This window comes from Scylla paramamosain, chromosome 22 (assembly GCF_035594125.1).
Source record: "Scylla paramamosain isolate STU-SP2022 chromosome 22, ASM3559412v1, whole genome shotgun sequence".
NCBI lineage: Eukaryota > Metazoa > Arthropoda > Malacostraca > Decapoda > Portunidae > Scylla > Scylla paramamosain.
The window spans coordinates 15,978,014-15,994,407 of NC_087172.1; the positions used below are offsets into that span (position 1 = coordinate 15,978,014).

The 16,394-nt window shown below is 38.7% G+C and overlaps 1 protein-coding gene across 21 annotated transcripts in view; it reads left to right on the plus strand.

Moving 5' to 3' along the window:
- Window positions 1-16,394, plus strand: part of LOC135111673 (fasciclin-3-like) — a 66,626-nt gene that overhangs the window by 46,372 nt on the left and 3,860 nt on the right. For 8 of the 21 annotated variants that reach the window (XM_064025248.1, XM_064025242.1, XM_064025250.1 and 5 more), the window contains one exon: window positions 4,556-5,982. In XM_064025248.1, the coding sequence (XP_063881318.1) occupies window positions 4,556-4,755 (200 nt within the window). In that variant the 3' untranslated portion in view covers window positions 4,756-5,982. Of the gene's footprint in view, window positions 1-4,555; window positions 5,983-6,153; window positions 6,203-9,230; window positions 9,337-11,059; window positions 11,156-12,765; window positions 12,883-13,000; window positions 13,079-13,247; window positions 13,279-16,394 lie in introns of those variants that run through there. The other 13 variants (XM_064025229.1, XM_064025234.1, XM_064025228.1 and 10 more) reach the window with 6 other exon arrangements.

Sequence of the window (16,394 nt, forward strand, 5' to 3'; positions counted from 1 at the left end):
ATTTGGGTTGTCTTAACCCCTTCATTGCCACACTGTTGCTATGATGCCGTCACTGCTAGTGTGATTGTGTGACTATTAGACTTAAATCTCCCACTCTTTTATCTAGTTCATCATTATTCCAGCTATTTTCTTTGATCCTTGTTATAGAGATTGTCATAAGGGTGGTCCCTGATCCATGTGACTTGGACCAATTAAAATAGATTGGAATATTATTGAAACATGAAAGGGAGATTCAAAATAGACTAAGGTTTTCAGTAGAAAGTATACCAAGCTATGGACAACATGGCACCTAACTAGGAGTTAATCCTATAGCTTTGCACTTCCTTTGTAATAATGAGTGGGAATTTTCACTTCAATGCTTAGTGTTGAGATGGAGGTAGGTGAGAAGCCCCCAGTCGAGCCACCTAAGCACACACACACAGGGTGTCGGCACCTCTGACGGCCATGCAATAAAGAGGTTAAGGAGATCTTTGGAATAGTTTAATGGAAATGCTTAGTTGGACATAGATGAATAGGAGAAGTATTTTTTTGCGATTTTTAAGAATTAATTGGATATCTTTATCTACCTCAGGAGGAATTTGATCCACTTGCATCATAGTTTTTAGTAGAATAAAATTGGCAACCTCAAATGGTCAAGGTCAGTGTTAAAATTTTGACACCTTCTCACTTGGCACACTGTCATAATTAAATGCATTCATTTTTAATAATTCAGTGTTTTACTTTTTATTTTGTGCTAGCCCACTTGTAACACACCTTTGGTAAGCATTGTCTCACCTGTTTGTGCAGCCTCACACTCACAGATGTGCTGTTTTCTGTTTATGGTGAAAACTGCTTGCGTTTTCTAGTGAACTATCACAGTATGTTAATGCAGTTACTGAATCACTGTTTACTTGCACTGGTTGCTATTCATCTTAGTGAAAGTAGTTTCCATGATTTCTTGCCAAATGAACACTGAACCTGTTCTTGTCAACTATTACAAAGCCACTGTAGAGGTGTGTGTACATCACAGCCTGCTTCTTAACAAAATACTGAAGTAAACTTGTATTTGTTCACAAAATACTTAAGTACTTGTTCACAAATTAGTGAATAGCCATGGTTACTGATTCAGTTTTAATGAATACCAAATTGATATTAGATTATCTGCCCAGGGAGCAAAAATGTGCAAGTTGGATCAAAACTTTTCTATAAAGACTTAGGTTAGCATAGGTGAAAGGAAAAGGATCACTGACAAAGGTGGTTAGATAAATATTTGAGACTGCTTGGTCTCTCCCAAGATATTAGAAATGGTCTGAGCCTCATTGGCTATCACACAAATGGCAATGTACTTGGTTCATAACCTTAAGATATTGTAGAATGTGATATTGGCCTGATAATCTTATGACTGATGTTATGACTGATGTCATAAGATTATCAGACCAATATCACATTGTGCAAGAAAAATTTTCATAACCATGAGACCAAAAATTAAAAAGGAGCTCACTAGCCAACTTTTTCAGTGTTTAGAGGCTGGTTAGTTGTTAATTTGTTCAAGGAAGTTTTCATGTTACAAGTCATTTCATAGCATCTGACAAGTGCTAGTTATATGGACATCTTTTCTTATGAGACAGGCAAGATACTGGAATAGCTCTTGCTCAAGAGTATGTAAGCACTTTACTAGGTAAATGTTAGTCATGATAGATATGGCTGTTAGAATGATGCAGAAGTCTGGATTTCATGAACAAGAAAACTTCTAGTCAACAGCATCTTGAGATAACTTTTTATCTGATAGATCCTGTCTGAATTGATCCTTCACCTTGTTCACCTACTTGCTTCACCTTACTTCCACCTACATTAAGTATATTGCCATTGTGTCCATTCATTCATCTTTTCCAAGCTCACCTACTTGCTTCACCTTGCTTCCACCTACACTAAGTATATTGCCATTGTGTCCATTCATTCATCTTTTCCAAGTCTGACTGCAAGGCCACAACATCTGAATCTGACCTAATTAACCTGGGTATCTTCATGTCATTCATAAATTTACTAATGTCACTACTAGTCACACTATCCAAGTCATTAATACATATTAAAAACAACAGTGGTCCTAAACGGATTCATGTGGCATTCCACTAATTACTTGACCCCACTTGGATTTAGAGCTTTGTATTCAAAATTATTCGGTCATGCCATGTATCTTGGTCTTGAGAATGATAGACGTAAGAGCCATAGGGAAACAAGGATTGTATTACTCCATGGTGTCCATGGACTTTGAAGGATAATTATTTGTCAGAGACTGTCCTGCTAGGAGGTTGCAACACATGAAGAGGAAATAGCAAACTTTTTTAGCAAGTATCTCTTGGGTCCTGTTATTTTGTAATCTGATTAAGATATTTTCCTAGCTTTTCAAAGATGACGAATTCTGCCCACCAGCGGTTCAGTCAGCCACCATAGAGGTAAAAAGATATGCCACATCCATACCATTGATTTGCTTCTGCTTATGTCTGAAAGTGTCCACCCTGTTGCTTCAGCCCAGTGGATGCAGACCAGTAGCAGTGTAGGATTATGCTTCAGATGACAACCATTGCATTATTTATTTTTTTTTTATCTGCATCAACTTTGGCTCGGACAATATTTCTAGGTTTAGGCCTGATTTGGGATTGATTTGAGTTCATGCTTTGTTTTATCCTGATTTAAGGTAATGCTTTGTTTTACCCTAAACCAATGATTCTCAACCTGGGGTAAATTTACCCCTTGGGGATGAAAAAAATACCTGGCAAGGGATAAATGACTGATGTACCTGATAATTGAATAATCAAGTAAGTTTAATTTTATCAAAAGGAGAGAATGCTAACTAAGTGTGGGGTGTGTGTGGGTGGGCAGGCAGACAGGTGCACATGTGAGGGAGGGGGAGGAAGAGAGAGTATGGAAGTAAAAGGAAGGGTAAATGGAGAAATAATCTAGTCAAGGGCTGGTTAATGATGGAGGAAAGGTTCAGAATCCCTGCCCTAAACAGTACATTTTTTAAATATATATGAGAAAAGTGCACTGGTGTGAAAATAATTATTTTCACTGTCAAAGTATGATGAAATTAGCTTTGAATTTAAGATTTTGTCGTGCTTTTATTGGAGGAGCAGAGTGAGAGGGATATTTGAATCCATCAGAATGAATGTTAAGTTCATGGTTACATCAGTATAAGTCAAGTTTGCAGCAGTGTGAAACACCTGGGTCATATTGTCTCTTCATAAGTATTTATTTTCATTGTTAGGTGATGGAAAAGTTGGTGTCTTTTTTTTATAAAAAAAAAAAGTGCAAAAAAAAAAAAAAAATGCAGTCTCCAAACCTGATAAATAGTTGACGTACCTTTGATATTTTGAGATCAGCAAGATTTGACTAGTGATAGACACAGTTGTGATGCATGACACCCTTCAAACCTTTGACATTTGGCAAGGTTTACTGCATTGAATGTTAACCACAATTATTTGGCAAATTTGCCATCATAGGTTTTGTTACATATAACTTAGCCATAAAATATGGGGAAATGCATGGGCATGAATAAGATTTCATTCTTTTCAAAATTTCACTGCATGCATCTATGATGCTGAAGTTTTATCATCTTTGTATTTGATTTGTTTGGGTTAGTTACCCAAAGGGAGAAAGAGGAATTATATTTCATATTGATATTCTTTAAGTCACAAGTATCTCTGCATAGCCAGATAATATGCATGTGCATGGATGTCATTTTGACAAATGAAGGCATAGTTGGTAGATACATCATGAGAATGATACTATGTTAAATTACCTGAAAATTGTTAATGTTAACAAGTGTTAAATATTAAGCTTCCCATTACTTTGTACTGTCTGTTGTCCTTACATACATACTGGAAAGAAAAATGGCCAAATCACTTGCATGATGTATGGACTTCTTCAGAAATTTTATATCCTTTAAAAAGTTATTCTAATATAAAGCAGAAAATGTAATATGTAGTTACCATCATTGTCAGTTTCCATGAAAGACATGAATGCTCAGGATTTTGGGCTGAGTGCAAGTGCTTTGGCTTGCAAAGAGATTGTTTGCCTTGTAAAATGAGTTTCAGATTTTCTTTCATTTCTCACGGAATAAAGCTTTTCATTAAGTGATTGCAAAGACGCTTTAACACAGTGAATCTGCCACAGACACAGCTGACACACAGTGCATGTGACCTTTAGTATAAGGGTGTGGCGGTGCAGGGCAACGGTGGTGTAGGCAGCCAGAAAGCTGTCTATTTATAAGGAAGTGTCAATGCAATTAGTTGTCTTGTATTTAGTTAACATTAATCCTTCTATAGATCTTAAAGGTAATTTTGCCTTTTCAATCTTTACACTTCAGCTGTAGCTTCACTGCAACTTCATATCATTCACTTCCATACTTGGCTGACTTCTATACTTGGCCATGCTAGCAGTGATGTAGCATAATCTTGTTTGGCATAAATTTAAGTGATTTATTTGGTCATAGATATAAAGATGGTTTTCCCCATCTTAAAAATAGCCACCTTTGCCCAAAATTTCCTTGACTAACCTTCGGCCCGGTCTGCCACAGCCTCACGAGCCGAGAGCAAAGCCCACATTCAAGACCCAGAACGCAACGAAACTGACAATGGCACGGCCAACGATGCCATAAAGGCTTCCACAGACCACGTAAATGGCAAGACTGAGAACACAGTGGCCAATGGCAATGGGAACTTGGAACAGACACAAGTGGATGAGGTCAACAATGAAAAAAAGAATACAGATGTGTGAACAATTTTGTCATATGAAGTGAATGCTTGGATGAATCTCTTGTCAGTACACAACTTCACCTAGTAATGGCTTTTACTCATTCAGGAGAACATTAGCACAGGTTGCAAACATTCAAAGCATGTATGAAAGTGTTGGAGGAGAGTCCTCAGTGTCTGCCCCACTTACTGTCTCTAGATAATGTACTCCCAAACCACCTTAACTAACGGATGCACAGCATTAATTTTATGCATTCCAACTTGGCTTCTTTCATTAGTTGTAACTCAGGTGATGCAGCCTTTCTGGGATACATGAAGTTATTGCTATACAGCTAATGGTTATTGTGCCTTAGAAAGGGTGTAAATCATCAAGGGACACTTGATGTAAGTATTGAAGTGGGCATATATTGTGTGCTGAAAGAATGCTATATTTATACACTGGATAATGGTGTGTGTACACTATCACTGATTAGCTTAAGACCTTCGATGTTGCCAGTCCTCATTGCTGATAAGTGTGCTGTTTCAGTCATTCCACATTTAGACATCACAGGTCACATATAGCTTTACTTGTTCCATGAAATGAGATGAGGATCAGCTGTGTTCCAATCCCATCTCAGCTCAACCAATGATGTACAGTCTCACGTAATCTTTATTGTTTTTGGAAGAAGCCACTGGGGCTTTCTCTGTAATGTGATGTCCACAAAACAGTATAAAAGGACCCTGGCAGCATAAACTCGGGGCCTTGGTTGACTTGGAACACGTGCCTCCCTCTCCACCAACTCCAAGCCCCGTGTCCGTGCTGCCTTGCCTTGCTGTGCTGTGGCCCAGTGGACAAAGGACAGTCTAGTCCTCCTCGCTGATTTGGCAAACTTGCCGCCTCATTTTTATCAAGGATAATTTTAAAGTGTAAAGAAGTATAATATCGGTCACATTCTTGTACATAATATTGTCCATATATATTTTTAGATGGCAAAAAATGCTTGATATAATTTGAAAATTAAAATACATTACCAGTCAATTCAAAGTAACTTAAGGACAACTGAATGTTAAAAGATTTAGGGAAGCAATGAATCTCAATTAGACTTGTCAGGGAAATACTCTGTTGAATCCGTTCTTCACCAGTAAGCCTTGCAAAATTATACTCCACAGAATCAAAGGGTGGTTGTCACAAAGATCTGACATGGATGAACATTGTTTTTACCCATGTAAAGTTAAGTGATAGACTAAGAATTTTAATAAATGTTTAATGGAATATGAATTTTTCATCATCCTCTCATGATGTATCTACTGACATCTTTATGTAGTGCATGATGCCTTGAATGCACTAAATGAAAATTAAATTGAGAATTAATGGAAGTTTAGAATTTTTACACAAGACTGATCCCTCATTAATTCTGGACTCATCATCTTGCATCCTGTTCAGCACCCATCGGCTCGCCTGACCCCGAGGCCAAGGACATCAGGGAGGAACAGTGAGTCCCAGTTTTGTTTTGAGTATCGTGGGTGTTTGGGCAGGCCTGTGTACATCACTGGTATTCAGCAGCTTAGTGTGGAGGATATTGTTTTGCACTGACTGTACCTTTTGATATTGATGTCCTTAGTGGTTTTATGACAAGAGATGACAAGGATAACTCTTCACTCCACATTGGAAGTGGTGTTCGTGTACAGAAATCACATAAATAAAAAAAAAATGATAATAATTACAATGATTAAATTGTTGTACCTGTGTGTGAAAGGGAAAAAATTTTAGTGCCTATAAAAATTTGAAGCAGATCAATCAATGGTGGTGAAAATATATAATGCAAGGGCATACTTTAGTTTGTACGTACATGTTGCCTACATAGTTTATAGAAATGAAAATATCATATTTTTAATATTAAACTAGGCATTTTCACTATATATAGTTAAACTATATTAAACTAGGCATTTTCACTATATATAAATGAAAATATCGTATTTTTAATATTAAACTAGGCATTTTCACTATATATAGTGAAAATGCATAGTTTAATATTAAAAATATCATATTTTCATTTATATAAACTATGTAGGCAAGATGTACGTGCAAACTAAAGTATGCCCTTGCATTATATATTTTCACCACCATTAATTGATCTGCTTCAAATTTTTATAGGAACTAAAATTTTTCCCTTTCACACAGAGGTACAATAATTTAATCATTGTAATTATTTGGTATTTCTGCTTCAGTCCTCCTCATGGTGTTGTATATGTAAGTAATATTTCATGGTGCCCTTTTTTTAACATTCCCACTGTTGCATATGTTTATAATCTTTCACACAGCAGTGTCCACACTTGTGTGCAAATTTGCCTATTGTCTGTCTTTATAGACCACAACCAGACAGACCACTGGCTTGCTTCTTGTGTATGTGGGCAGACCAGAAAAGTTCTCACAGGTTCTGGTGGGTGTGCAGTTTCACTAGACCAAACATTGTTGGGCGCTATTGCATTGCTGCCAAGATGTGCAGAGTTTCCCATTAAAATGGAGCCATGAGTGATGCCATTAATGCTAGTAATCAAGGAACAAATGTCCCCTAGATGAGGGAGAGAAAAAAAGTCACTCTTAATTTGATAGGACTTCAACAACTTTGCTTGTGCATTGTTAAAATAGATGCATACAGACAACCTACTCTGGCTTCTGCTCAGTTCTGACTGGCATAGACTTCATTTGGACAACAAAACCAGTGGGCCTGCACACACCTTATTGCCTACCAGACTCGGAATCTTAAACATGTGGATGGGACTTAAGAAGTGACACAGGCAGACAGACAGGTGTGGACCAGTCATGCGCTAAGTGGCAATGCACAAAGGACACTTGGGCCCCATTTCACCTACATATAGGGGTGAGCCAGCAGGCAACACAAAGGGTGCCCCTGTTGCTTTTAGCCTGTGCATTAGCAATTACTGTACTTATGCCATGTGAAAAGTTAAAAACAATTTACATAATTACATGATGTAAATGATGCAATTACATCATTACATTATGATGTAAATGATTTAATTGCACTATTTAATAATAAATAGTGCAAGTACTTGGACATCATCCACACAGTGTGTAAGAGGCCTTTTCCTTTGTTTTATGTTAACAGTAACAACAACATGGATAGTATATAAAAAAAGTGCTAGAATAGTTTAAAAAAGCAGAAGTACTTGATGGACCAAGAAAGATCCTTAAACATAGGACACTGGGTATGAGGGAACAGTGGTTGGTGCCCACTGTGCTGTTTGGTGTTGGAACATGGGAGTGATGCAAAAAAAAAAGGTTAATTGGAAACTGCATTTGAAGAGCGTGTGTGTTTGTGTGTGTCTGTGTGGGCGGGCGGGCGGGCGGGTATGTGGTAGGAATGAACAACAGTAAACTAGTTGAGAGAATGGTGTCAGACCTGCACAGTAACATTAATATTAAAAGGGGAATGCCACACCTGGAGTGAATGAACTGTGCAAACAGAACACTGAATGAAAGGAAAGACTGTGCAGCAAACAGAGCAATTGTGTGTGATGAGAGATGAATGTAGCAGTGGTAGTGCATGCAAAATCTGCAGTCTCATTGACCTGTGGGAGGGGGTGAGGGCACACTTGGTACTCCCAATTAGTGTGTGGACCCAGTTAGGTTGCAAGGCACTTTATAGAAAATACCCTAGATCTCCTGTGGGCTCAGGATTATAGTGGGTAAAGGATGGGAAACAGGTGCAGGGGTAATCCAGTGTGTGCAGTCAGGGCTTTATGTGGATGTATGTGGCCAGCTGTGCTGTACCTGGCATCCTGGGATATGGTACAGTGGCCCACGACTTTCCCTTTACACAAGAGGCTGATTGAGTAAAGAGTGAGAGTGATGTGTATGTGAATGTATGGGCCATCCCATGTGTGATCACCAACCTGGTGTATGGATAGTATATAAATATATAGTAACATAAACCTAAAGTAAAATGTTTCAGCCTAAGAACTTTGACAGGTCGGTTAGTGCACAGATCACAAATGATTAGTGTTCTTTGATGTAGTAATATGAAATACTCCTCAAACTAAGCTAGGCTTAGCCATATTTTGAGGTATTCATAATTAGCCTCCATGGTCCCTTCACAGATAAATTTTAATACATTTCAAACAAATCCTTAAGAAGTAAAATAACTCAGGACATACAAAATTCCAGTTATTTAAAGAAAGACTATTGGCTGGTTTATACTTCCTTTAAATACTTGTTACTTGCTGTCATCAATCTCCTCCTGAATGTGTTATGGAAGCTGAGGTAAGGTTTAGGTTTTGATGGGTTACAGTCCCATACATTATCATTAATCATGAAATAATAAATGTTCTGTAAGATTGATAAAATCACACCTCTTCAGTAACTTAAATGCAGGTGGTTGGTTAAATGCAGGTACTACCACCAAGTTTTCCCTTTTATTCTGTTACTCATCCTTCTCTATCTCTCACTACCAACATGCATCTCCTGAGTACTGACCTTGTACTGACACGTGCCTGTTCCAGCAGCGACACAGAGAGCGCAAGAGGCCATGCTGCCACCCACCCTGTCACCCTCAAAGACAAACTTGGACAGTTTACAAAGGTCTTCAAAAAGCCAAAGACGGATCAGGTGATATAATTTATACATTACAACTTGGAAGAGTGTACTTTTATTATTATAACTTATAACTTTAAAGTCTTCACATCACCTACAGGATAGTAAATGAGATTTTGTTGATGGGTTCATGTGGTTTTTTGGAGTGTGTTTCCTTAGAATGTACTCTGTATTCCATCTACTCATTACACATATAAGGAAAAGTTGTCAATGATCAGCAATTGTTCCAATACAAAAAAGAAAGTATCCAAGAATATGTCAAAAAGTTCCTGGAAATGTAGAATTCCAGTTATTTACCAGACTAATTTAACTATTTTTACTTGCCATCATTCAACGTAGTGAACTCTCTGAGACCACTTTCCTGTTCTCTCTCTCATTTTGTTTCACACCCCCATCCCACCTTTTGGCAATTTGACAGAGCTGACTGGCAATTATTTTCCTCCCTTTCATATCTATCTCAACCTCCCTCATCTTTCACACCATCTTTTGATATGCCAACATATTTCAGTGTCTGTAGTGCCTCACCACCATGTTCCTGAGTAATAGACCTTTCACATCATAGTGTGTTCCTTATTAGAGCCAAGATTGCACCAGAGCCTTATGCATTAATTGTGCAACCTGGCAATGCTAGACGCAACTCCACACACCTGGCCATCTCCCTGCCTTGATATCCTTTAAGACTTTAAGAGGGCCTCACCAGTTCTAAAGAAAATAACTTGCACATTCAAATTTCAGCTAAGAAACTATTTTCTTCCCAACTGCATCTACCTCAATCTGAAATGTCAGGAAAGGCATCCACAAATTTTCAAGCAAGTACTTCCCTCCCACAGCTCCTGTGCTTAAGGTGGCCAGTGACCTTACAGCCAAATCATTACAAGTTACCAGTCAACAAGCATCTTTAGTCAAATCAGTAGTGGCATTCATCTCCCTCCTTTGCCAATATTAAGCTAACTGCTGAACTATTGAACATAGTTCAGTAACTTTCACACTCATCTAAACTGTGCAATACAATATTTCTTCTCTTTGAACTACTTTTGCTCTAAAACATCTGCTTTCATACCTATCCTCATCATTGTCATCTACATGCTTTCCTCACCCTCTTTGCATTGCTTGCAGAATTCTGTTTATTCTCCAAAGAAAATATTGTCCTTGTAGCCACAAATTAATGCCATCCTGTTTTACCTTAGCTAGTCATACCATTGATTTCAATCTAATAATCTTCCACTAGATTTACACATCGGTTTCCTTATTAAAGTGAATGTTCTTCCTTCTTTAACTCTCTCATCTCCTCTCTACCTTCTTTGAAACATGATTAAATAATAAGCAATTTGTTTTAGCCAAAGTAGAATCCCCATAAGTTGTTGCTGTTCAGTTATTTTTCTAAGTTTCTATTCCAACTTGGTGAGAAACTTGATAGCTCGTTTCCAAAGGGATCTCTTACTGTGGGGCCCACCCCCCTCTCCAAAAAATAAATTTTTCTTCAGGAACATTTTAAGTCTTCATGACAAAGTGGCAAGTGATAACTTGTCTATTCAAACCATCAGCCTTAGGTAGTGTTTAAACATTAAATGTTATCTAATCTCACACACTATAAAGCTTTACATAATTTTTCCATGAACTTTTGACTTGAACATGATCAAGTAGGGCAAATAACCTCATTTCAGCATAAAAGACAAACCAGAATTTATTACTGTTATTGATAGTTAATGAAAAAAAAAATCTACTTTCATGATTCCAGGATGTAAAGATAGATGATGTGGAGAAGAGATCCCTCACTCTGGATGAGATCAAGAAGGAAACAAGCAACAAGGAACATAATCCAGAAGAGAAAGAGGTAATTTTTTTGCTTAAAATATTTTTATGGTTGGTGCTTACAAGATATACGAATGAAAACTTTTATTTTATTATAGATAATATACTACACTGGTTTCTTATTATTCATTCTCATGTAAACAACAGATGGGCATTTACATAGATTTTTTTTTGTTAACACACATGTTGTGGAGAGTGTCAGCTTGCTTAAAACACTTGGCGTGATACCTGCTGTATCAGGCTTACCTGTCTGCAGCCACTTTACCCCATCAAGTCAGCAAAGTATTTTATTATCCAAAGAGCAATATTAATTGAAATGCATTACATAGGAGATTTATCATCACAATGTGGATAACTGCTGATTAACTCTTCCTCAAAATTACAGACAAGGTTGATAAGGATAAGTAGAAAATGCTACGTTTCCAAATACTCAAGCATATTTTCAATATTCCAAAATAAACATGACATGCTTCATCTAGGTATGTCTGTGTCCTAGGGCAACATTCCTGCCCAAGGAAACACCCACCCACCAGCAAATATTTCAAGGCACTAAGAACAAGTGACCTATCTAAAGAGTAATTATGTGTATGCCTGGTCAGTGAAAGAGGACAGGGTAAAGTAAACAAAAGATTGATTAGATGGGTATTCAGTCTACTACTAATTAACAGATAAAGATTGATTAGATGGGTATTCAGTCTACTACTAATTAACAGACTGGGATCAAATAGTTAACTAGAGAAGAGGATGAGAACTGAGTGTTTTAATGTGGTGGTGAGAAGAAACAGACAGGGATCATAGTTAACTAGAGAAGAGGATGAGAACTGAGTGTTTTAATGTGATGATAAGAAACAGACTGAGGTATGAAATGGTCCAGAAGTACCTGTGCAGGCCTATGCAGTGGAACTGGTAGAGCCATAGAACCTGGTGAGTTGCATTTAAGTGAATGCAGCCATCAGTGCAAACATTATCTAAAGTTAAAAACCTTTCATCAGAGTTACTTGCTGTGTATTTTGTTGCTTGAACTCTGTAAATGGGATGGAATGGCCATAGTAATGCTCTATTTGTTCCTGTCCTTGCAAGGTGCTACACTGCACATTTCAGTCATCTCTCACATTCTTTTCCAGTCACTCTAGTAATTTAAAACACACACTACCCAATTTAAAAGGAGCTCCCTTTTGCATTCCTTGCCTCTACTTTACTTTTTTTACACACCATCTCAAGGTGACAACTACCACCACACATCTTGATGGTGCACAGTAGTAGTCACTGCACTTGTCAGAACTCAGAGGTCAGGAGTTAAACTCAGAAATATTTCTCTCTGGTAGAAACAATCTGAACTTGTTTTCTTGCATATTTTCACCACTATGACCTTGCAAACAGGTAAGATCCATCAGATGCATCCAGGCTCAAAGGGAAGAGGAATCAAATTTGGTGCAGGGAGCACACAGGGTTTGTACTCCCATTACCCCTTATAACTCAAATTGGTCGTCAGTCACATTAAATTTATCTGCCCAGTTTTTTTTTATGGCTAGGGCGAGTTTACTGCATACAAATTAATCTATTCTTTACAAGCTGCAGAGGTCATAATAACTGACGAGAAGTGCAAATTAACACAGGTTATTTCATTGCAAGCTTTCCGAGGTCACTCGTCTGCCTGAAGAAACTGGTATTTCTCACACTTACTGCCAAGTAAAATCTCTTTATGGGGAAAACCAAGGACGGCCACTCTCTAATGAAATAATGTATTGTGTAGGTATTACTTCTGCTCTCAGTTCCCTTCACCCTGGTGAATGAATTTGGCAATACTTTGCAAAATTTCCCTGCTGACATAAAAGCTCCACTGCTCATGAGGTTTTCCCTTTTCAAGCATACAGAAGGAATACTTCCTGAAGAAACAATTATCCCACAAATCAAAATTGAACCTAACGAGTTTGAAATGAAAGAGGTAGGATATCTATAAAGCATTCATATAGATATGAATTCTTACCATTGTTATTGCCTCCATCCAGTGATAGTTTTAAATGGAAAGGGCTGTATGTTGCACTTTTAGAATGTTCTCTTGGTTGAACCTTTCTGTTATTGTGTTTGCATGTAATCTTTTATTTTCTCAACAGACTAATCAACTCTGCGAGTAGATAAATACAGGTAATCTATTGATGTTGTGCTTCATGCTTTGGCTGCCATGATTGCTTTCCATCATGCTATGACAGGTATGTGTGTGGGGGGTGTGAATATCACTGTTGGTGAAAGGGCTCCAGAAGTGAGAGGTTGTCAGGAGTGACAGTGGTCTGTATATACCCAGAGAGAAGAGAAAGGGAGAGGGGGAGGGGAGATGAGAGGAGAGAGAAGGGGCAGGGAGAGAAGAGAAGAGGGGTGGCTAGAGGAGGGGGGCATAGATGAAGAGGGAGAAATTATGAGGCTAGAGAAGGGAGGGAAGGTGAGAGGGATAGAGAAGGAAAAGGGGATAGAGAGAGAAAAAAAAAAAGGTGAGGGTGCCAAGGGAGGAGGGAGAGAGAGAGAAGAGGATGAGGTGTGTTTTGCTAAAGGCCCCTCAGCAAGCATAGAAACCAGGGACAAATTGACTTATTAGCATTTCAAGTGCATCTCTGCTCCCTCACACCCACAACAATTATCAAGTCGGCTACCAGTGTCAGTGTTCATTGTGTCTGGTGATTCGTTTCATCCCTGTTCTGAGGATGAAATACATTTTGTTCTATTCCTGCTGTGGTGATGACTGAGACAGAGAAGTCACTGTGGTATCATTTAATCATAGCTCTTCACATGCTGGGCTTGAATGGTGTTGATATAGCAAAAGAGTTTAAAAATGGAAACCTTCCAGAACTTTATGTGAAAATTTGCCAAGGAGCAGCAAGAAATTGCCTTTTCAAAACCAAAGTGATGGCATCCCACTATCTTTACCCAGTTACTGGCTTTTCTACAAAAGCAGCTGGATTCTGATCTGACTCTTACAGCAAGGCAGCAGAAGGGCAGCAGTGGGATAGCATCATTGGTTGTGAAAAAAACATTCCACACTGCCTCCCTTGACAAATCTTTGTATGAAGTTATGGAAGTTTTACATTTTTAAATTAACATGTTTTACTATATTGACACCATTCAACCCCAGCATATGAAGATCTATGATTGAGTGAATGATGTCACTGTAACTTGTCTACCTCACACTCATCACTACACATACCACAGCATGAACAGAACGCAATGAAAAAAAAAGCTGATTGTGCATCACCAAAGATACAATGAATACCGACACTAGTAGCCTACTTAGCACTGGTCACTCCTGCTGTGGGCATGAAGAGAGATGCACCTGCAATGGCAATAAGTCAATTTCTCCCACCCAATTCTTTTTTATGCTTGCCAAGAGGCCTTGAGCAAAATGCACTCTCTGAGTAGCATGTGCTGCCACAATGCAAAATCAGTGTCTTAACTATTTTTCCAAGCTTGTTAGTACACTACAAACTATAAAATGCATTGGAAATTTTAGGATATTCAGAAGAAAATTCCCTGCGAATTTTGGCCTCACATTCTTCTAACAGGCAGTAGTGTATTGGTAGAGTGTAGGGTGAAGAGTGCTGCCAGCAGTGTATAGGCACCAGCAGCTGGTTATTGGCTGTCCTAAGAGACTGGTGTATGTTTTTGACTGGTGGCCTACCATCTTTCTTTTGCTTGTATCCCAGAGGCTTTATTTCTTTTATCTAAAAATAGTGGGTGAACCCAACCAAAAGCAGAGTCAATCTGAATTATATGCACTAGTGAAGCATCCTCTAATTTGAATTACCAGTCGGATCTTTTTGGTGTTCTATCTCATCCCTGGTGCCTTTTTATTCTTGCAGATGACCAATGTAGATTGGAAAAATTAGCACATCTAACTCAGAGTGACACTGCTTTTTTTGTGCTCATAATTGCCTTGCTATCTCTCCTATGGGAAAACCATGACCATTTGAGCCTTCACAAATTGGTTCATGCACTGTTTGTAGAAAAAGAAATGCAGCCCTAGGAGCACAAGCTTCACTCAGACCTTTGCTAAAAACTCTACCTTGGACGATTCTGGGCTTGCTCCTCCCTCTCCTCCACCCTCTCACTACTTCATGCTACCTATGAAAATTCTTTGCAATGATGATTTCCATGCCCTCGCTGGCCTAGACCCTCGGAAGGCTTATGGACCTGATGGGGTCCCTCCTATTGTTCTCCAAAACTGTGCCTCCGTGCTTGCACCTTGCCTAGTCAAACTCTTTCAGCTCTGTCTGTCAACATCTACCTTTCCTTCTTGCTGGAAGTTTGCCTACATTCAGCCTGTTCCTAAAAAGGGTGACCGTTCTAATCCCTCAAACTACCGTCCTATTGCTTTAATTTCCTGCCTATCTAAAGTTTTTGAATCTATCCTCAACAGGAAGATTCTTAAACATCTATCACTTCACAACCTTCTATCTGATCGCCAGTATGGGTTCCGTCAAGGCCGCTCTACTGGTGATCTTCTGGCTTTCCTTACTGAGTCTTGGTCATCCTCTTTTAGAGACTTTGGTGAAACTTTTGCTGTTGTTGCCTTGGACATATCAAAAGCCTTTGATAGAGTCTGGCACAAAGCTTTGATTTCCAAACTACCCTCCTACGGTTTCTATCCTTCTCTCTGTAACTTCATCTCAAGTTTCCTTTCTGACCGTTCTATTGCTGCTGTGGTAGATGGTCACTGTTCTTCTCCTAAATCTATTAACAGTGGTGTTCCTCAGGGTTCTGTCCTGTCACCCACTCTCTTCTTATTATTCATTAATGATCTTCTAAACCAAACTTCTTGTCCTATCCATTCCTACGCTGACGATACCACCCTGCACTTTTCCACGTCTTTTCATAGACGTCCAACCCTTCAGGAGGTAAACATATCACACAGGGAAGCCACAGAATGCCTGACTTCTGATCTTTCTAAAATTTCTGATTGGGGCAGAGCAAACTTGGTATTGTTCAATGCCTCAAAAACTCAATTCCTCCATCTATCAACTCGACACAACCTTCCAGACAACTATCCCCTCTTCTTCAATGACACTCAACTGTCCCCCTCTTCTACACTGAACATCCTCGGTCTGTCCTTTACTTATAATCTGAACTGGAAACTTCACATCTCATCTCTAGCTAAAACAGCTTCTATGAAGTTAGGTGTTCTGAGACATCTCTGCCAGTTTTTCTCACCCCCCCCCCAGCTGCTAACTCTGTACAAGGGCCTTATCCGTCCATGTCTGGAGTATGCTTCACGT